General features: G+C 41.3%; 1 protein-coding gene across 5 annotated transcripts in view; it reads left to right on the top strand.

Moving 5' to 3' along the window:
- The window catches only part of LOC139579589 (uncharacterized), a 69,049-nt gene extending 50,359 nt beyond the window's left edge, over window positions 1-18,690 (top strand). For 2 of the 5 annotated variants that reach the window (XM_071408346.1, XM_071408345.1), the window contains exons 12-19: window positions 6,646-7,089; window positions 7,611-7,877; window positions 7,994-8,251; window positions 8,349-8,594; window positions 16,041-16,388; window positions 16,487-16,756; window positions 17,311-17,394; window positions 17,523-18,690. In XM_071408346.1, the coding sequence (XP_071264447.1) occupies window positions 6,646-7,089; window positions 7,611-7,877; window positions 7,994-8,251; window positions 8,349-8,594; window positions 16,041-16,388; window positions 16,487-16,756; window positions 17,311-17,394; window positions 17,523-17,586 (1,981 nt within the window). In that variant the 3' untranslated portion in view covers window positions 17,587-18,690. Of the gene's footprint in view, window positions 1-6,645; window positions 7,090-7,610; window positions 7,878-7,993; window positions 8,252-8,348; window positions 8,595-8,841; window positions 9,814-16,040; window positions 16,389-16,486; window positions 16,757-17,310; window positions 17,395-17,522 lie in introns of those variants that run through there. The other 3 variants (XM_071408348.1, XM_071408347.1, XM_071408349.1) reach the window with 3 other exon arrangements.
- Window positions 18,691-22,154: the final 3,464 nt, after the last annotated feature.

The following is a 22,154-nucleotide window of genomic DNA, read 5'->3' as shown; positions in this document are numbered from 1 at the left end:
GGCCAACCGTAGAAAAATGCTTATTGAAATTCTCAATTATAGTGGATTTGTCGGTGGTGACAGTGTTTCCTATCTTCAGAGCGGTTGGAAGCTGGGAGGAGGTGTTCTTATTCTCCATGGACTTTACGGTGTCCCAGAACTTTTTTGAATTTGTGTTGCAGGAAGCAAATTTCTGCTTGAAAAAGCTAGCCTTGGCTGTTCTAACTGCCTGTGTATATTGGTTTCTGGCTTCCCTGAAAAGTTGCATATCACGGGGGCTGTTCGATGCTAATGCAGAACGCCATAGGATGTTTTTCTGTTGGTTAACGGCAGTCAGGTCAGGAGAGAACCAAGGGCTATATCTGTTCCTGGTTCTAAATTTCTTGAATGGGGCATGCTTATTCAAGATGGTGAGGAAGGCATTTAAAAAAAATGTCCAGGCATCCTCTACTGACGGGATGAGATCAATATCCTTCCAGGATACCCCGGCCAGGTCGATTAGAAAGGCCTGCTCGCTGAAGTGTTTCAGGGAGCGTTTGACAGTGATGAGTGGAGGTCGTTTGACCGCTGACCCATTACGGATGCAGGCAATGAGGCAGTGATCGCTGAGATCTTGGTTGAAAACAGCAGAGGTGTATTTGGAGGGCAAGTTTGTTAGGATGATATCTATGAGGGTACCCGTGTTTACGGAATTGGGGTGGTACCTGGTAGGTTCATTGATGATTTGTGTGAGATTGAGGGCATCAAGCTTAGATTGTAGGGTGGCTGGGGTGTTGAGCATGTTCAAATTTAGGTCGCCTAGCAGCACGAGCTCTGAAGATAGATGGGGGGCAATCAGTTCACATATAGTGTCCAGAGCACAGCTGGGGGCAGAGGGTGGTCTATAGCAGGCGGCAACGGTGAGAGACTTGTTTTTAGAGAGGTGGATTTTTAAAAGTAGAAGTTCAAATTGTTTGGGAACAGACCTGGATAGTAAAACAGAACTCTGCAGGCAATCTTTGCAGTAGATTGCAACACCGCCCCCTTTGGCCGTTCTATCTTGTCTGAAAATCTTGTAATTGGGGATGAAAATGTCTGAATTTTTGGTGGTCTTTCTAAGCCAGGATTCAGACACGGCTAAAACATCCGGGTTGGCAGAGTGTGCTAAAGCAGTGAACAAAACAAACTTAGGGAGGAGGCTTCTAATGTTAACATGCATGAAGCCAAGGCTATTACGGTTACAGAAGTCATCAAAAGAGAGCGCCTGGGGAATAGGAGTGGAGTTAGGTACTGCAGGGCCTGGATTCACCTCTACATCACCAGAGGAACAGAGGAGGAGTAGGATAAGGGTACGGCTAAAAGCTATGAGAATTGGTCGTCTGGAGCTACTAGAGCAGAGAGTAAAAGGAAGTTTCTGGGGGCGATAAAATAGCTTAAAGGAATAATGTACAGACAAAGGTATGGTAGGATGTGAATACAGTGGAGGTAAACCTAGGTATTGAGTGATGATGAGAGAGATATTGTCTCTAGAAACATCATTGAAACCAGGTGATGTCATCGCATATGTGGGTGGTGGAACTGAGAGGTTGGATATGGTATAGTGAGCAGGGCTAGAGTCTCTACAGTGAAATAAGCCAATAAACACTAACCAGAACAACAATGGACAAGGCATATTTACATTAAGGAGAGGCATGCTTAATCGAGTGATCAATAAGGGTCCAGTGAGTAGAGGTTGGTTGGGGTCACGGCGATCCAGACAGTAGGCCGGGTAGAGGCTATCGGTAGCAAGATAGCATAGGATGGAGGTCTAATTGTAGATACCTCGTGCGTTTCCGTCGGTAGGTTAGTGGGGTTCCGTGTGATAGAGGGGATCAATCCAAATTGGCAAAATAGATATAGTGGCCCAAGAAAAAAATAAAATAAATAATAGTAATAATAATAATTGTCCGATATACTTATTCAGATAGCAGCCGATAAGACAGCTAACGATTAGCGGGCCCCAGATGAGCATTCAGGTAACGTCGGGACGGGGGTGCCAGTTGGATAACTCCCTCGGGCAGATAACGTCGGCAGTCAGTCGTGAAGGCCCGGTGGGGCTCCGTATCTGCAGCAACAACAAAAAAAACAAAAAAACGGGTCCGGATAGGTGACTGTAGCCCAGGAATGGCTGATGGAGCTCCTCAGCTAGCTCCGGAATAAATTACGTTTGCTCCGGGATCGACGTAAGCCAATAGACACACGGTTTGCAGCTAGCTAGCTGCGAAATCGAGGTGCAAATGTCCAGAGCCAGCGGCTGAAATCCGGTGATGAAGTAGAAGAAAAAAAATCCGGTGATGTGGTAGTGGAAAAGCAGTCCTATATGCTCTGGGTTGATATCGCGCTTGCAGACTGGCAGGTATTGGCCCGAGCTGAAGCTGGCTGGTGTCCGAGTTAAGGGTGAAGACCGCAGCAGTGGCTAACTGACTACTAGCTAGTAGCTAGTTATCTGGCTAGCTTCTGATTGGGGTTACGGTTCTAAAGTATAAAAGAAATAGCAGATCCGTACCACATTGGGTGAGGCGGAATGTATATTCAGTTCCTAAATGGAAAGTGAAATTAAAATATATACGAAATGCATACGAAAAAAAAACGAGGACTATTTACACGGGACAAGACACGGGACAAGACAAACACACGTCCGACTGCTACGCCATCTTGGAACCATAGAGAGAGACCCACTACCAGACCCACACACACACATCAGCAGAAGAGACTGTCTAGAGTGTAGCCTGTAAGCCAGATAGCCAGTGGAGAGAAAAGATAATCAAATGAAATGTATTTTATTAATCCCTTCTTACATCAGCTGATATCTCAAAGTGCTGTACAGAAACCCAGTCTAAAACCCGAAACAGCAAAAAATGCAGGTGTAAAAGCACGGTGGCTAGGAACAACTCCCTAGAAAGGCCAAAACCTAGGAACAAACCTAGAGAGGAACCAGGCTATGAGGGGTGGCCAGTCCTCTTCTGACTGTGCCGGGTGGAGATTATAACAGAACATGGCCAAGATTTTCAAATGTTCATAGATGACCAGCATGGTCAAATAATATTAAACTCGAGCAGCAGCACAGCCAGGTGGACTGGGGACAGCAAGGACTCCTCAGACCAGGTAGTCCTGAGGCATTGTCCTAGGCCGCAGGTCATCAGAGAGAGAGAGAGAGAGAGAGAGAGAGAGAGAGAGAAAATAAATAATTAATTAGAGAGAGCATACTTAAATTCACTCATGACACCGGATAAGACAGGAGAAATACTCCAGATATAGCAGACTGACCCCAGCCCCCCAACACATAAACTACTGCAGCATAAATACTGGAGGTTGAGACAGGAGGGGTCAGGAGACACTGTGCCCCCATCCGACAATACCCCCAGACAGGGCCAAACAGGCAGGATATAACCCCACCCACTTTGCCAAAGCACAGCCCCCACACCACTAGAGGGATCTCTAACCACCAATCTACCATCCTGAGACAAGGCCGAGTTTAGCCTACAAAGATCTCCGCCACGGCACAACCCAAGGGGGAGGCAACCCGGACAGGAAGACCATGTCAGTGACTCAACCCACTCAAGCGACACACCCCTCCCAGGGACGGCACGGAAGAGCACCAGTAAGCCAGTGACTCAGCCCCTGTAATAGTGTTAGAGGCAGAGAATCCCAGTTTTTTTATTTATTTTTTATTTTATTTTACCTTTATTTAACTAGGCAAGTCAGTTAAGAACAAATTCTTATTTTCAATGACGGCCTAGGAACAGTGGGTTAACTGCCTGTTCAGGGGCAGAACGGCAGATTTGTACCTTGTCAGCTCGGGGATTTGAACTTGCAACCTTTCGGTTACTAGTCCAACGCTCTAACCACTAGGCTACCCTGCCGCCCCAGTGGAGAGGGGAACCGGCTAGGCAGAGACAGCAAGGGCGGTTCGTTGCTCCAGAGCCTTTCCGTTCACCCTCACACTCCTGGGCCAGACTACACTCAATCATAGGACCTACTGAAGAGATGAGTCTTCAATAAAGACTTAAAGGTTGAGACCGAGTCTGCGTCTCTCTCATGGGTAGGCAGACCATTCCATAATAATGGAGCTCTATAGGAGAAAGCCCTGCCTCCAGCTGTTTGTTTAGAAATTATAGGGACAGTAAGGAGGCCTGCATCTTGTGACCGTAGCGTAGGTATAGGTATGTACGGCAGGACCAAATCAGAAACATAGGTAGGAGCAAGCCCATGTAATGCTTTGTAGGTTAGTAGTAAAATCTTGAAATCAGCCCTTGCCTTAATAGGAAGCCAGTGTAGAGAGGCTAGCACTGGAGTAATATGATTACATTTTTTGGTTCTAGTCAGGATTGTAGCAGCCGTATTTAGCACTAACTGAAGTTTATTTAGTGCTTTATCCGGGTAGCCGGAAGGTAAAGCATTGCTGTAGTCTAACCTAGAAGAAACAAAAGCATGGATTAATTTTTCTGCATCATTTTTGGACAGGAAGTTTCTGATTTTTGCAATGTTACGTAGATGAAAAAAAGCTGTCCTTGAAACAGTCTTGATATATTCGTCAAAAGAGAGATCAGGGTCCAGAGTAACACAGAGGTCCTTCACAGTTTTATTTGAGACGACTGTACAACCATCAAGATGAATTGTCAGATTCAACAGAAGATCCATTTGTTTCTTGGGACCTAGAACAAGCATCTCTGTTTTGTCCGAGTTTAAAAGTAGACAGTTTTCAGCCATCCACTACCTTATGTCTGAAACACAGGCTTCTAGCGAGGGCAATTTTGGAGCTTCACCATGTTTCATTGAAATGTACAGCTGTGTGTCATCCGCATAGCAGTGAAAGTTAACATTATGTTTCCGAATGACATCACCAAGAGGTAAAATATATAGTGAAAACATATGTGGTCTCAAAACGGAACCTTGAGGAACATCGAAATTTACAGTTGATTTGTAAGAGGACAAACCATCCACAGAGACAAACTGATATCTTTCCGACAGATAAGATCTAAACCAGGCCAGAACTTGTCCGTGTAGACCAATTTGGGTTTCCAATCTCGCCAAAGAATGTGGTGATCAATGGTATCAAAAGCAGCACTAGGAGCACGAGGACAGATGCAGAGCCTCGGTCTGACGCCATTAAAAGGTCATTTACCACCTTCACAAGTGCAGTCTCAGTGCTATGATGGGGTCTAAAACCAGACTGAAGCGCTTCGTATACATTGTTTGTCTTCAGGAAGGCAGTGAGTTGCTGCACAAAAGCTTTTTTTTTTAAATTGAGAGGAATGGGAGATTCGATATAGGCCAATAGTTTTTTATATTTTCTGGGTCAAGGTTTGGCTTTTTCGAGAGAGGCTTTATTACTGCCACTTTTAGTGAGTTTGGTACACATCCGGTGGATAGAGAGCCATTTATTATGTTCAACATAGGAGGGCCAAGCACAGGAAGCAGCTCTTTCAGTAGTTTAGTTGGAATAGGGTCCAGTATGCAGCTTGAAGATAAGACACCATATAAAACACCCATCACAGCACAGGGGTAACCTCACCAATAATACCTCATACAATAATGAAGGCAGAGCAATTTAACGGCAACTTCATAGAAACAATTTAAAAGAAAGAACCCAGTCATCAACATTAGAGGATTTGCAGTAATCTGTATTACCTCCCAGTGGAGGAGTGCAGAGGGTATGAATGGTGGGGGGTCATAGACAAACAAAGGCCTTAAAATGTCCAAAATCTTCTGTCCCACATGTCATTAGTACCACATCAATACAGTTCAAATAACAAGACACAATAAACTGGCAAGGAACCTCCCTTTAACTAAAATGTCAACCCAAATACGTCTGGCAGGGCAATGATAGTCCAGCCACGCTGAACCTCAAAGGGAAGAGCATTGAAAACAATAATAAAGTCTGCTGCTGTGTAAAGCACTGGAGAGAGACGGGGGGAGAGAGAGAGAAGAGAGAGGGAAAGGAAAGAGAGGGAGAGGGATGAGAGAGAGAGGGAAGAGAGATGGAGAGAGGGAGAAGACAGAGAGAGTAAGAGAGAGAGAGAGAAAGAGAGGGAAGAGAGAGAGAGGGAGAGGGATGAGAGAGAGAGGGAAGAGAGATGGAGAGAGGGGGAAGAGAGAGAGGGAAGAGAGAGAGAGAGAGAGAGAGAGAGGGAGAGAGAGAGAGAGAAAGAAGAGGGAGGGAAGGGAAAGAAGAGGGAGGGAAGAGAAAGCGAGAGGAGGAAGAGAAATAGAGAGGGGGAAGAGAGAGGAGAGGGAAGAGAGGATGAGAGAGGGAATAGAAAGAGAGAGGGGGGAGAAAGAGAGAGTGGTAAGAGAGAGAGGGAAGAGGGAAAATAAACAAGAGTTCTTCAGCATCACACACTATCAATCTGCCACCCAGAGAGCCTCCTTTCTGACTGCTGATGCAAAGTGGCAGCACACTGTGAAGGCTCCGTAAAAAACTACACGTTGGTGAATCTGGGAACATTTATCAGCCCATTTCCTGACATAACTAATGTTGCATTACTAAATGTCACACATATATAATTTGAATGTCGGTAAAATGAAATACTTTAACATACAATCAAAGCACATTATGTAAATATGAACTACTTCATATATCTTTAACTTTGACTGGTTTCATGTGCTCATCCATGTCTGAATCAGCTGTTACTGTCCTTGTTGCAGTTTATTTCCACGGAAGTCTGATCCCTCAAAGCTGATCAAGTTCCTGGTGGATCTCCTGTCTCAAGCAGCAGAGTGGGAGGAGCAGACAGGAGAGAAGACACTGAAGCTGGTATCATCAGTGTGTACTTACAGCACTTTCCCCTTCTATGTCCTCTATAATGATGAGATCAAGAAATCTCAATGTGATTTCCTGCTGGATCTATACTCAAATGTGAAGGACTATGAGACTCAAACTGGCAGGAGTGTCCTTCCAGCATTACAGCCAGTTTACCAGTCAGCTCCTGCAGTCTGGTCCATAGACCTCTCAAAGAGAAAGGCCTCCCTCCTCCTAGAAGTGCTGAAACTCCAACCAGAGAAGAAACCAGTAGAGCTGAAGGGCTGGTCAGATGAAGAGAGTGAAGTGAGGAGTTTCCTTCAGTGTCTGCCCTACATCTCACAGCTGAGGTGAGTTGGATCAGTACAGTTCAGGGATTGTAGTTGTCTGTCCCTGTGTTTCCCTTTAGAGAGGAAGTTTGTAGCTTTCTGCAGTAATTGTCTTTTTAAGACATTGTCATATGAAACTACATTTATACTCAGGATATCTCATCTAGAGAAGTCTTGTAACAATAAACCTGAACGTTTATATTCAGAATCTCTAATCTATAAACCAAATGTCTTGTATGTTATGGAACTTTCTCTGTGACATGGTATTACGTTTCCATATGACAGGCAGGTATTCATGTACAGTGAGGTAGAAGTATTGGGACAGTGACACATTTGTTATTTTGTCTCTGTACACTTTGACATGATGCAATGACTGAGGTTAAAGGTCAGTCTGTCAGCTTTAATGTCAGGGCATTTTCACCATTTAGAAAGTGCTGGAGTACAGAGCCAAAACATCAAACAATGTGTCACTGTCCCAAAACTTCTGGACGTCACTGTCTCCTAAATGTCTGATTTGATGTCTCCATGTTTTGTTGTTTCAGCTGTGGTGATGACAGGTTCTTCCAGACTGTGTGTGAATCCATCCCTGTGAGGTCCAGAGAGGAGGACCAGCAGTTGGCCTCTCTCCTCCAGGCCTTGGGCTCCACCCTGTCACTGGGAGGAGAGTTACCCAGGAAAACCTGCAGGTCTGTGGGGAGAGTCCTGGGTCTCTGTGCCTCCAGAGTGGACCTCACTCTCACCCCCAGCAAGATCTCTCTCCAAGGAGCCGCACTTCTTTTGAGACATGAGTCAAAGCTCCACAAGCTCAGGTATGTTCAGTAAGACAGCTTTTACAGGTCTATTGAATAGTTGGTTTTCCTACTGAGCATTTATCTGACAAGGTTTCTCTGTTTCAAGTGACTTGAGTTTTGTCTTTTCATTCCAGGCTGAGTGTGAGTATGGCAGTGAAACTGTCCACACTGGTTAGGAGGACAGGGAGAGGTGCTACTCCACTGACTGTCCCAGAACTCTCCCTGGTCCTAAAGAGCAGCCAGCCACCAGAGAGAGTGTTATCCAGGGCTCTGAGTAGTGTGGCGTCCCTGCTGAGACTCTGGAGTGTTCAGTGTCTGGACCTGACTGATTTCTGTTTCCAGGGTCACTCTCTCATCACACTGCTGTGTCACCAGGGATCTCTCTTTCTCAGGTCAGATTGAAGCTGATGTTTTTTGAAGTAGAAATAGTAACTTCATTCATGTGTTTTTCTTCATATTTCTGACTGCCTGCATGTTCCAACCTCCTAGACTGAACTCAGACACTCTGCAGCAGCTGACTATAGTTGTGTATGAAGCTCAGGACAAGGAGTTGACTCAGTGGTTCCTGGAGAAGGTTGGTGGAGACCTGACCTCCTGCAGGCTGGACTGGGAAGTGCTTCTCTCTCTGCTGCAGCATTCAACCCACAACATCACTGTGGACCTCAGGAAGAACAGGCTTCTAGAGAAGAACATCTCAGATCTTCTCCCCTTTCTGGGAAGGGTTACTCTCAAGAGGTGGGAGAACTTCTTTCTCTGATCAGACTTTCTAGAAATAATAAAATAACTATTTGTATCCAGTGACATGTTGTTCTGAGTTTTCCTCTGTAATATCATTAGGGTTTTAATCAAGAGGTGGAAGATCTTTATTCAATATTTATAGACGTTAATTATCCATGTCCTATCCAGCCAGTTGTTGCTATGTGAGTTATCCTTTTTAAAATCTTGACATAACCACAACAATCCATTCTCCATGTTTGTTCAGGTCCAGTTCCAGCTTTGTAAAGTCCTCCATCAGACAGATCTATGACAGTAGAGACAATGACTGGACAGAGTGGACTGTTCACTTAAAACGTGAAGAATTATCATTCACTGTTGACAGTGACGATGGCCTATTATAAAATAATTCTGTGTTTAAGGATTTAAAAAATAGAAAGTTTTGTTAAATTGAAATAATTAATTTTGATGATGTAAGTATCTTCTAAAATGATATTAAACTAATGGCTACATGTCGGTACCAACTTTTATACAGAAAAGATGACGAAACGAGAATTTCAGCTCTAAATTTGCACATTTTCGAACAAAACATAAGTGTATGTATAACCTGATGTTATAGGACTGTCATCTGATGAAGCTTATCAAGGTTAGTCAAAAATTATATATCTTTTGCTGGTTTGTTACAATCGCTAACTTTTGCAGCTGGTAAATGGCTTGTGTTTCTGGCTATTGTGGTAAGCTAATATAATGCTATATTGTGTTTTCGCTGTAAAACACTTAAGAAATCGGAAATATTGTCTGGAATCACAAGATGCCTGTCTTTCATTTGCTGTACACCATGTATTTTTCAGAATGTTTTATGATGAGTATTTAGGTATTTCACGTTGGTGTCTGTAATTACTCTGGCTGCTTCGGTGCTATTTCTGACGGTAGCTGTGATGGTAGCTGCAATGTAAAACTGATTTATACCTCAAATATGCACATTTTTCGAACAAAACATAGATTTATTGTATAACATGTTATAAGACTGTCATCTGATGAAGTTGTTTCTTGGTTAGTTTGGTTGGTTCTTGGTTAGTTAGGTTGGCTTTGTGCATGCTACCTGTGCTGTGAAAAATGTCTGTCCTTTTTTGTATTTGGTGGTGAGCTAACATAAATATACGTGCTGTTTTCGCTGTAAAACATTTTAAAAATCGGACATGTTGACTGGATTCACAAGATGTGTATCTTTCATTTGCTGTATTGGACTTGTTAATGTGTGAAAGTTAAATATTTCTCAAATATTTTTTGAATTTCGCGCTCTGCCTTTTCAGTGGAATGTGGGAGGAGTTCCTCTAGCGGAACCCCGGGGCCAGACAGGTTAAGTTGTATTACAAAAGTACTTTGAAATGTTTTGGCAAAGTTTAGAGGTAATTTTTTTGATATTTTGTCATGACTTTGCGCAAATTGGACGCAGTTTTTTTCTGGTACAACTGCGCCAAATAAATGGACAATTTGGATATATATGGACGGAATTAATCGAACAAAATGACCATTTGTGATGTTTATGGGACATATTGGAGTGCCAACAAAAGAATCTCGTCAAAGGTAATGCATGTTTTATATTTTATATCTGCGTTTTGAGTAGCGCCAGCATGTTTGAAATAGGCTACACTCTCTTTGTTGACATTGTACTATCATCAGATAATAGCATCTTATTCTTTCGCCGAAAAGCCTTTTTGAAATCTGACATGTTGGCTGGATTCACAACGAGGGTAGCTTTAATTTGGTATCTTATATGTGTGATTTAATGAAAGTTTGATTTTATATAATCTTTTTGAATCTGGCGCTCTACATTTTCCCAGGCTATTGGCCAGTTGGGACACAAGCGTCCCGCTATCCCAGAGAGGTTAATGAACAGCTGATTGTTGAGTTGTGGCTGTCAGTATGGCTGTTAACCTTTCTATCTCAGGGGTTTCGCTAGCGGAACACCCACAACATTCCACTGAAAAGGAAGCGTGCGAAATTCAAAAATATATTTTTAGAAATATGTAACTTTCACACATTAACAAGTCCAATACAGCAAATGAAAGATAAACATCTTGTGAATCTACCCATGGTGTCCGATTTCAAAAATGATTTACAGTGAAAGCACAACATATGATTGTGTTAGGTCAGAGCCAAGTCACAAACACACACAGACATTTTTTCAGCCAACAATAGGAGTTAGAAAAAGCAGAAATATAGTTCAAATGAATCACTAACCTTTGATTTTCTTCATCAGATGACAGTCATAGGACAGCATGTTATACATGTATTGTGTGTTTTGTTCGATAATGTGCATATATATATAAAACAAATCTCAGTTTACATTGGCGCGTTACGTGCAGTAATGTTTTGATTCCAAAACATCTGGTGATTTTGCAGAAATACTCATAATAAACATTGATAAAAAATGTGTAATTCACATAATTAAAGATAAACTTATCCTCTATGCAACCGCTGTGTCTGTAACGACCTGGGTGTCGGGGGGTGCGAAGTCAGACGCAGGAACAGCAGAGCTTCAATATGTTGAGTCTTTAATACCCAACTAGCAAACAAAATGTCCAACACGGACGTACTGGGTGTCACACACAACGGTCCAACGACACAATAAACAAACCCAGTCCACAATAATAACATCCACTCCCGAAATCCAAAAGCTACAATGTAACAATCCCGCACAAAGAAGCGTACGGGCTGGCTGACTAATAAAGCCACACTAATTAACAACTAACTGAACACAGGTGATACAAATAAACACATAAGGAAGGGGAGGAAAAAGAGTCAGTGGCAGCTAGTAGGCCGGTGACGACGACCGCCGAGCGCCACCCGAACGGGAAGGAGAGCCTGCCTCGGTTGAAGTCGTGACAGTGTCAGATTTCAAAATAAACTTTACGGAAAAAGATTCATCTGAGAACGGCGTTTAGAGCACAATACAGCCAAAGAAATAGTCGCCGTTTTGGCGTCAACAAAAGCTACAAAAACACTATAAATATTCACTTACCTTCGAATAACTTCATCAGAAGGCACTCCCAGGATTCCCAGTTCGACAATAAATGACTGATTTGTTTCATAAAGCCCATCATTTAGCCACTTGTTGTTAGCATGTTCAGCCCAGTAATCCATTTTCATGACGCACGAACAATCCCTCCAGACAAAAACTCAAAAAGTTCCGTTACAGGTCGTAGAAACAAGTCAAATGATGCAATCCATATTTAGGATGTTTTTAACATTAATCATCAATAAGGATCCAACCGGAGAATTTCATTGTCTGAAGAAAGAGCATTGGCACGAGAGCACTCTCTCTCGTGAGCGCGCACAATGAGACCGAGAATTTCTGCAGACCACTCAGTAAAATAGCTCCTATGAGCCCCTCCTTTATAGTAGAATCATATAACCAGAATCTAAAGATGCTGACATCTAGTGGAAGCCCTAGGAAGTGTTTGCTCATCCATAACTAAAAGGGATATCATTTGGCACTGTTTTGAAAATCAAGTTCTAACTTCCTGTTTGGATTTCTTCTCGGGTTTCTGTCTGCCATATGAGTTCTGTTATACTTACAGACATAATTCAAACAGTTTCAGAAACTTCAGAGTGTTTTCTATACAATAGTAATCATAATATGCATGTATTACCTTCTGGGACAGAGTAGGAGGAAATTCAGTTTGGGCATGCAATTCGTCCAAAGTGAAAATGCTGCCCCCTGTCCCGAATAAGTTTTAATGAACAGCTGATTGTTGAGTTGTGGCTGTCAGTATGGCTGTTAATGAACAGCTGATTGAGTTGTGGCTGTCAGTATGGTTGTTAACTTCTCTAGGATAGGTACTTGGCCAAAATCCAGAAAAAAAATCACAAATCTCGGTTTACATTGGCGCCATGTTCAGAAATGCCTCCAAAATATCCGGAGTAATTAACTTCTACTTGCGACCAAACCCGGATCCGGGAGCACCCCCCACAGTAAAAAAGCTGACTAGCATATCCTAGCATAGCGTCACAAGTAAATAGTAGCATCTAAATATCATTAAATCACAAGTCCAAGACACCAGATGAAAGATACAGATCTTGTGAATCCAGCCATCATTTCTGATTTTTAAAATGTTTTACAGGGAAGACAAAATATGTAAATCTATTAGCTAACCACGTTAGCAAAAGACACCACTTTTTTTACTCCACCAGTTTTTTACTCCATCAGTAGCTATCACTAATTCGACTAAATAAAGATATATATAGCCACTAACAAAGAAACAACTTCATAAGATGACAGTCTGATAACATATTTATGGTATAGCATAGGTTTTTTTAGAAAAATGTGCATTTTTCAGGTATAAATCACAGTTCTACATTGCAGCTGCAATCTGAAATAGTGCCGAAGCTGCCAGAATAATTACAGAGACCAACGTCAAATAACTAATTACTCATCTTAAAACATTTCTTAAAAATACACAGCGTACAGCAAATGAAAGCCCAACATCTTGTGAATCCAGCCTATATGTCAGATTTTTTAAGTGTTTTACAGCGAAAACACAATATATCGTTATATTAGCATACCACGAGCTAACATCACCCAAGCATTGATTCAAGGCAAAAAGCGCGATAACGTTATCGCCACCAAAATATATTAATTTTTTCACTAACCTTCTCAGAATTCTTCAGATGACAGTCCTGTAACATCATATTACACAATGCATATAGAGTTTGTTCGAAAATGTGCATATTTAGCATCACAAATCGTGGTTATGCAATGTAATCTATCAAAACATGGCATGCATTCTGGCCAGCGCCATCTTGGAAAGGCACCTAAGTTTACGATTATTTATCGATTAGATTGACTAAAAAAATACAGGTTGGACAGCTAATGAAAGATGCATTAGTTAATAATGCAACCGCTGATTTAGATTTTTAAAATTAACGTTACTAGACATACAGTGTGCGTTACAGCCAGACTAGTGCCGCAACAATGGCCGACAAATGCGTTTACATTTTTCCACATAAATACGGAATAAAATCGTAAATAGCTCTTACTTTTGGACGAGCTTCCATCAGATTCTTGGGCAAGGTGTCCTTTGTCCAAAAGAATGGTTGCTTTGTTGTAAAACGTCCTCTTCACCTTTGGAATTAGCTGCTAACAGTAGCTATGTCGCACACACATGTCCAAATCCTCAAACGCAATACTAAGGAAATTCCGAAAAATAGCAATATACTCGCATAAACTGATATAAATAGGTTTCAAATAACTTCGTTATGATGTTTCTAACACCTATATCGAATTAAATCACAGACGGATATATCTTAGGTCAATAATGAGAGCTTTTGAGCAAGCCATTCTGATGTCCTCTCTTGCGCCTTGGCGAGCGTCGAAAAGAAAGGACACGTCACTCCATTGCCTTTTATAAACTCTGAGAAATACGTAGAGACCCCATTCCACTTCTCATTGGTTACTGACATCCAGGGGAAGGCGGGTGCAGTTCATTTCAACCCATAGGGCACATACAGACCTTTAAACTGATCCGAGATCAGAGCCTAGTTTTCAGACCTTCGCATGTCCTGTCATGATTTTCGCTGTAGAAAGTGTTCTGGTTCACCCACAGACATAATTCAAACGGTTTTAGAAACTAGAGATTGTTTTCTATCCAATAGTAATAATAATATGCATATTGTACGAGCAAGAATTGAGTACGAGGCAGTTTAATTTGGAGACGCAAAATGTCGAAGTTGAAACAGCACCCCCTGTATTCTCAAGAGGTTATTAAAGAGAGCCATGTCAAATAACAGAAATACTCATCATAAACTTAGATGAAAGATACATGTTTTACATATAATTAAAGATACACTTGTTCTTAATGCAACCGCTGTGTCAGATTTTTAAAAACCTTTACGTAAAAAGCACACCATGCAATAATCTGAGATGGCGCTTAGATTTACCAACATTTCTCCGCCATGTTGGAGTCAACAAAAATACGAAATTACATCATAAATATTCCCTTACCTTTCATTATCTTCATCAGAATGCAGTGCCATGAATCCTAGTTCCACAGTAAATCATTGTTTTGTTCGATAATGTCCATTACTTATGTCCAATTAGCTACTTTTGCTAGCATGCGTAGTACACGTGTCCAAACGCTCGCGCAGATGCAGGCAAACGTCGGACGAAAACTTAAAAAAAGTTATATTACAAGTCGAATAAACTGGTCAAACTTAGTAATGTTGTTATCATGTATATCCAATAACGTTCCAACCGGAACATTCTTTTCAGTCTCTATAAGTCATCGAACGCATGGCGATATGATAAGGAAAGCGCGTGAGCAAGAACTGGCAATCTGCCAGACCAATGACTGAAATACCTCCCATCTGGCCCCACATCACACTAGAGGCTTCATTCCACGTTCTACAGACTGTTGACATCTACTGGAAGGCGTAGGAAGTGCAAACAGATCCATATCTTACAGGGAAATGAATAGGCGATGAGTTGAACAATGACCATTTTCAGAATTCTCCCTTCCTGTTTGGATTTTTTCTCAGGTTTTTGCCTGCCATATGGGTTCTGTTATACTCACAGACATCATTCAAACAGTTTTAGAAACTTCGAGTGTTTTATATCCAATAGTAATAATAATATGCATATATTAGTATCTGGGACAGAGTAGGAGGCAGTTCACTATGGGCACGCAATTCATCCAAAAGTGAAAATGCTGCCCCCTATATCAAAGAAGTTAATGAACAGCTAAATGTGTTGTGGCTGTCAGTATGGCTGTTAATGAACTATTTAGATAGTTGGAAAGGCAAAACTATTTGCCACTGGAGAGTTGGTTGACTCTAATTTCCTCCTTATATTGTTGGCCTACAATCTGTGTATCCACTACTTTCATTGGCCGATGCTATTGGTTGCATTTAAGACACGAGTCATTTGTTTTCTTGTTCTGATGTCAATGTCAGAGCATCTTGGGATTTTTGTGGGATAAAAAAATATCATATAATAATAATTATAATAATTATATAATATATAATTTTTGTAATGTCTCCAGTCGTGTAAAATGTTGGAGAATTGCAGAAAATTATTTTATTAATTTAGAGCTCGAATGTTAATGAAACGCTGGTGACGTCCTGGGAATGCACTATACTTAACCTCAGCTAGGGGTGGAATTGAAGGGGAATGCCTGGTAGTTGACCTGATAAACAGAGTTGTAGCATGTTTATCAGTGTTTAATTGTGTGATGGTGTGTAAATAAGTCTCTCTGTCTCTCTTTCTCGCGCTCTCTCTCTCACTCTCTCTGTCTCTCTTTCTCACGCTCTCTCTCTCACTCTCTCTCTGTCTCTCTTTCTCGCGCTCTCCCCTCTCTGTCTGGTGCTCTCTCTTTCTCTCTCTCGCTCAAATCTCTGTCTCTGTCTCTCTCTCTGTCTCTCTGTCTCTCTATCTGTCTCTCTCTCTCTCTCTCTGTCTCTCTGTAGTGTTGACAGGAAGTTACTGCTGAGTTTCCTCCAGTTCTGTGCTGCCTCTCAGGTCCAGCAGGGGGCACCACCACCACCAACAGCAGAATGGCTGCTCAGGTCTCTGCACTACAGGCTGGACTTCTCCTGCTCCTCCTGCTCCTCCTCTGTGGACCTGTCAGCTCAGGACCAGGGGGGGGCTCTGTGTCTGACCACTGACCACTGCAGGACCATCAACTCTGTTCTGAAGCAGAACCAACACAGCACCCAGCTGGTCCAGAACCAGGTCCAGCTCATCCTAAGAGACTGTGAGGTGGAGGACAGAGCACTGAGGGAGCTGCTTCCCATCCTGCATATTGTCAAGCTGAGGTTAGACACACAAAGACAAACATTTGACCAACTAGTTTATCAGTAGGAGTTAAACATACTCTGTGTCATGATGTTGTCTCTGCTTCTTGTCCTCTCAGCCCCAGCAAAGCTCTGCTACTTCCGCTGCTGGACCTTGTGTGTGAGGGGATTGAAGAGGGGCTGCTGAGGCACACAGAGTCCCTGTGCAGAGCCCTGGATGGGGAGCTGGACCTCAGTGAGACCAAGCTGGACCAGAAGGCCTGTGGATCTCTGGCCCTGGTTCTGGAACACTCAGAGGGTCTGTCAAAACTGGACCTCAGCCACTGTCAACTCACAGACCACCACCTACAGCCCCTGATCACACACCTGCATAAAGTACAAGTCCTGGAGTGAGTGGCTTTCAGTGTGTGTGTGTGTGTGTGTGTGTGTGGAAATGTGTGTGTGGAAATGTGTGTGTGGACGTGTTTAACTATACTTTTGGGGACCAGAATAGAGTAGTAAACAAACAAAAATTTGACCAACTGGGGACATTTTGTTGGTCCCCACAAGGTCAAATGCTATTTCTAGGGGGATTAGGATTAAGGTTAGAATTAGTGTTAGGGTTAGAATTAGGTAGAGGATTAGGATCTATGTTTAAGTTTAGGATTAGGATCTAGGGTTATGTTTAGGGTTAGGTTTTTAATTAAGGTACGGGTTAGGGTCTGAATTGAATGTCCCCACAAGGTTATTTGTACAAGACTGTGTGTATGTCACTACATGATAAATGTCCGATCTCTCTCCCTGTCTCTCCCTCTCTCTGTGTGTGTCTCTCTCTCTCTCTCTCGCTCCCTGTCTCTCTCTCTCTCTCTCTCTCTCTCTCTCTCTCTCTCTCTCTCTCTCTCTCTCTCTCTCTCTCTCTCTCCCTCCCTCTCTCTCTCTCTCTCTCTCTCTCTCTCTCTCTCAGCCTGAGCCACAATGACATCACTGATGCTCTGACTGACAGAATACTCCAACTGGTCTCTACCAACACTTCAATACACACCGTACGGTAAGGGTGTGTGTGACGGTGAGCAGAGCATGTGTGTGTGAGATCATATGGGTGTGTATGTTGCTCGGGGCAACTATTAGAGGATAATAATAACATTAAAATAATAATAATGTATGTTTTCTCTACAGACTCTTCAACAACAGAATCATGAACAGAACCGCTTTCCTGACAGAGGAGAGGTTTGAGATCTGATTAAACATCAGGTCTTGGTTCAGGAAGAGGAAGAGATGGCTGTTAGGTCTTAGTCCAGGAAGAGGAAGAGATGGCTGTTAGGTCTTAGTCCAGGAAGAGATGGCTGTCAGGTCTTAGTCCAAATCCAAATAAAATGTTATTGGTTACATACACATGGTTAGCAGATGTTATTGCAAGTGTAGCGAAATGCTTATGCTTCTAGATCCGACAGTGCAGCAGTATCTAACAGGTAATATCAAACAATTCCACAACAAAACCTAATATCTAACAAATTCCACAACCAAACCTAATACACACAATATGGCAAAGGAATGGGATAAGAATATATAAGTGTACAATATATGGATGAGCAGTGACAGAGCGGCTAAGATGCAATAGATAATAAAGAATGGTTAGTGAAGGTTACAGTATATACATATGAGATGAAATGGTCTAATGTTAAAATGTTAAAAAATTTGGAATGTTTAGGAAGTAATGGGAAGAATAGGTTCGAGTGGGATTATAATTGAGTAGGGAATGTTAATGTTTAAAAATGTATGTTTAGAAATAAATGGTTTAAAAGTGAATGATAATGGAGTGTACTAAGAACACACAGGAGAAGGGTACGACTCTATTAGCTGGTAGAACCTTAAGAAGTTAAGGACCTGTGGACTGCTGGAAGAAGATTTTTGCTGTAGCTTTTTAGCTTGAAATATATTCCGTTTTTTATTATTCTCATATTTTGATTTTTATTATTCTCTTTTAAAGTAAAATTCTAGGAGGGATCCTTAAGGTTACCTCATTGATAGAAGTGTGTTAAAGTAGCTGGTAGAATTTTTAGACGCCAACTGAGGGACTGATCATCCTGACGGGGGAGACAAAAAACAGTTTATAAAGTTGTAGAAGGTAAGAACCTGTTTTTCTTTATATTAATTACTGTGCTTCTCATAAAGTTGTAAAATACAAAAAAAAAAAATTGTCACACCCCAATAAGGGTATAGTTAAGGGCGTTGAAGGTGTCTATCATTTTTATGTACTGTTGATGTTGCTTATCATTGATTGGTGATATTGATTTGTGATTGAATGATTGATCTGGGATTTTGAATAAACTTAATTTTTCTGAAACCCTGTGTCAACAGAGTCATGTTGTTTTACTTTCAGTTTCTGATATAGACTTAAATAATTGAGGATTGTTTGCAACTGGTTAGTTAGTCTAGTGGAGACCTGAGTGGCTGGTATTGTCAGGTTCTCCCTAGGAGAGGTGGGTTTGGAGTCAGGCGCAGAACAGATCGAATTGCAAGAAAGGGCGTTTATTTACAAGTCCAAAGAACAGGAACAGGACCACAACAGTAGCCACCAAAACAACAGGAACGCAGTCCAGAAAAAAAACCTGTTCAACAGAACAAACCAAAATGCAACCCAAAGAAATGACAGCTACACGAACAATCCCGCACAAAACCAAGAGGGTAGGGCGAGATTAAATACCCCACTAATAACCTAAACTAGACACAGGTGAACAACAAGACAGACAAAACTGAACGAAAAAGAAAAGGGATCGTGGCAGCTAGTCGACCCGGCGACGACGACCGCCGAGCACCGCCCGAACAGTGGAAGTCGTGACAGGTATAAATCAAATAAAATTGTATTGATCACATACACATATTTAGCAGATGTTAATTAACCCTACGGTTTCTGTCTCAGTACTTATGGGAGAACAGTCTAGATACTGAAAAATCAACCAAGTCATGAACTTTTACCTACATAACCTCCCTTTGGAACTCACAGTGTTCCACACAATTAAATGTTCCAGTATAGATGAGAAGGGGAGCATCTTCTGAAACTCTATGGAGGTAATCAACTTCTCATCCATCTTAACAATCTGAGCTCCACTTTCTCATAGACACTGGTGAGTCAGGAACAAACATCTCCAATCATAATTACCTAGAAAGGAGTAAAAGATCCATTCTCAAGCCAATTATCCTTTAACTTCTTTGACGAGATTCTTTTGTTGGCACTCCAATATGTCCCATAAACATCACAAATGGTCCTTTTGTTCGATTAATTCCGTCCATATATATCCAAATTGTCAATTTATTTGGCGCGGTTGATCCAGAAAAAAACAGCTTCCAATTTGCGCAAAGTCTCTACAAAATATCTCAAAAATTACCTCTAAACTTTGCCAAAACATTTCAAAGTACTTTTGTAATACAACTTAAGGTATTTGTAAACGTTAATAATCGATCAAATTGAAGACGGGTCTATCTGTTTTCAATACAGGAGATCAACAAACTAACGCTACATTTTTTAGTCTTGAGCAACTCTCAAACAGTACACATGACGTTACTCTACTTCCTCTACATCCAGTGGAAGCAGTAAGAACTGAGAACAGAGTAATTAGAAATCTGGCTTCCCAATGAAAACTCATTGAACAGACAGTGACTTATAAAATAAATAAATTAATGGTTAGTCCTCGGGGTTTTGCCTGCTACATAAGTTCTGTTATAACTTACAGATATGATTCAAACAGTTTTAGAAACTTCAGAGTGTTTTCTATCCAAATCTACTTATAATATGCATATCTTATATTCTGGGGATGAGTAGAAGGAAGTTGAAATTGGGCACGCTATTTTTCCAAAAGTGAAAACTCTGCCCCCTATCCTAGAGAAGTTAAATAACCGCACATTTGGAAAAGGAAAATGCAAGAAATATTTACTCTGAGCTGCACTTCGATAGATTGGTCGTAGATGGAAGGCTGGGTTGCCTAGAAGAGATCTCTTGTTGTGGGTGTTCTGCTAGTGGAACCCCTGGCGAGAAAGGTTAAGTCTAGCCAGTCCCAGGCATGGGTATCAAATCCCGCATTGTCCTTAACTTCTACTTGGTACTCATCCCGGATCCGGGAGCCTCCTCATCAGTAAAAAGCTGACTAGCATAGCCTAGCATAGCGCCACAAGTAAATACTAGCATATAAATATCATGAAATCACAAGTCCAAGACACCAAATGAAAGATACACATCTTGTGAATCCAGCCATCATTTCCGATTTTTATAATGTTTTACAGCGAAAACACAATATGTATTTCTATTAGCTAACCACAAAAGCAAAAGACTCAACCGCATATTTTCACCATTTTTTTACCGCATAGGTAGCTATCACAAACCCGACCAAATCGAGATATAATTAGTCACTAACCAAGAAACAACTTCATCAGATGAAAGTCTTATAACATGTTATACAATAAATCTATGTTTTGTTCGAAAATGTGCATATTTGAGGTATAAAATCATAGTTTTACATTGCAGCTACAATCACCAATAGCACCGAAGCAGCAAGAATAATTACAGAGAGCAACGTGAAATACTTAAATACTCATCATTAAACATTTATGAAAAATACATGGTGTACAGCAAATGAAAGATAAACATCTTGTGAATCCAGCCAATATTTCAGATTTTTTAAGTGTTTTACAGCGAAAACACAATATAGCATTATATTAGCTTACCACAATAGCCAAACACACAACCGCATTCATTCACCGCAAAGGTAGCGATAGCAAAAAAACAGCAAAAGATATAAAATTATTCACTAACCTTGACCAACTTCATCAGATGACAGTCCTATAACATCAGGTTATACAATACACTTATGTTTTGTTCGAAAATGTGCATATTTTGAGCTGAAAACCGTGGTTATACATTGCGAAAATGTAGCAACTTTTTCCCAGAATCTCCGGATATATTTCTGACACTCACCTAATCTGACCAAATAACTCATCATAAACTTTACAAAAAAATACATGTTGTACAGCAAATTAAAGATACACTAGTTCTTAATGCAATCGCCATGTTAGATTTTTTAAAATAACTTTACCATAACAAACAGCTTACGTTATAGCGAGACAGCGCTCACAATAAGGGCGGAAAATAGAACTAAACATTTTTCACAGAAATACGAAATAACATCATAAATGGTTCCTACTTTTGCTGAGCTTCCATCAGAATCTTGTACAAGGAGTCCTTGGTCCAGAATAATCGTTGTTTGTTTTTAGAATGTCCTCTTCTCCTGTCGAATTAGCAACCATAGCTAGCCATGTGGCGCAAACGTGCCCAACTTCACCTCACGCAAAGAAAATAAAATTCCAAAACTCGCAATTAACGTTCAATAAACTGATACAACTCGGTTGAAAGAAACTACTTTATGATGTTTTTATCACATCTATCAAATAAAATCAGAGCCGGAGATATCTACCGTGTATACCGAAAGCTTTTCAGAAGGCAATCTGGGGTTCCTTCTCGCACCTTCGAAGACAATGAAATTTCCAGACACGACATTCCAAAAGCTCTTGTTCGACCTCAGATCAAGCTAGACACCCCATTCCACCTCCCACTGCCTGTTGACATCTAGTGGAAGGCGTATGAAGTGCATGTATATCCATAGATTTCAAGCAAATTAATAGGAAGGCCCTGACTCGATTTCAGATTTTTCACTTCCTGTCAGGAAGTTTGCTGCAAAATGAGTTCTGTTTTACTCACAGATATAATTCAAACGGTTTTAGAAACTTGAGAGTGTTTTCTATCCAATAGTAATAATA

Source organism: Salvelinus alpinus, chromosome 6, assembly GCF_045679555.1.
Source record: "Salvelinus alpinus chromosome 6, SLU_Salpinus.1, whole genome shotgun sequence".
Lineage (NCBI taxonomy): Eukaryota > Metazoa > Chordata > Actinopteri > Salmoniformes > Salmonidae > Salvelinus > Salvelinus alpinus.
Note: the sequence above shows the minus strand (reverse complement) of the source record. Positions and strands in the feature narration are given on the sequence as shown.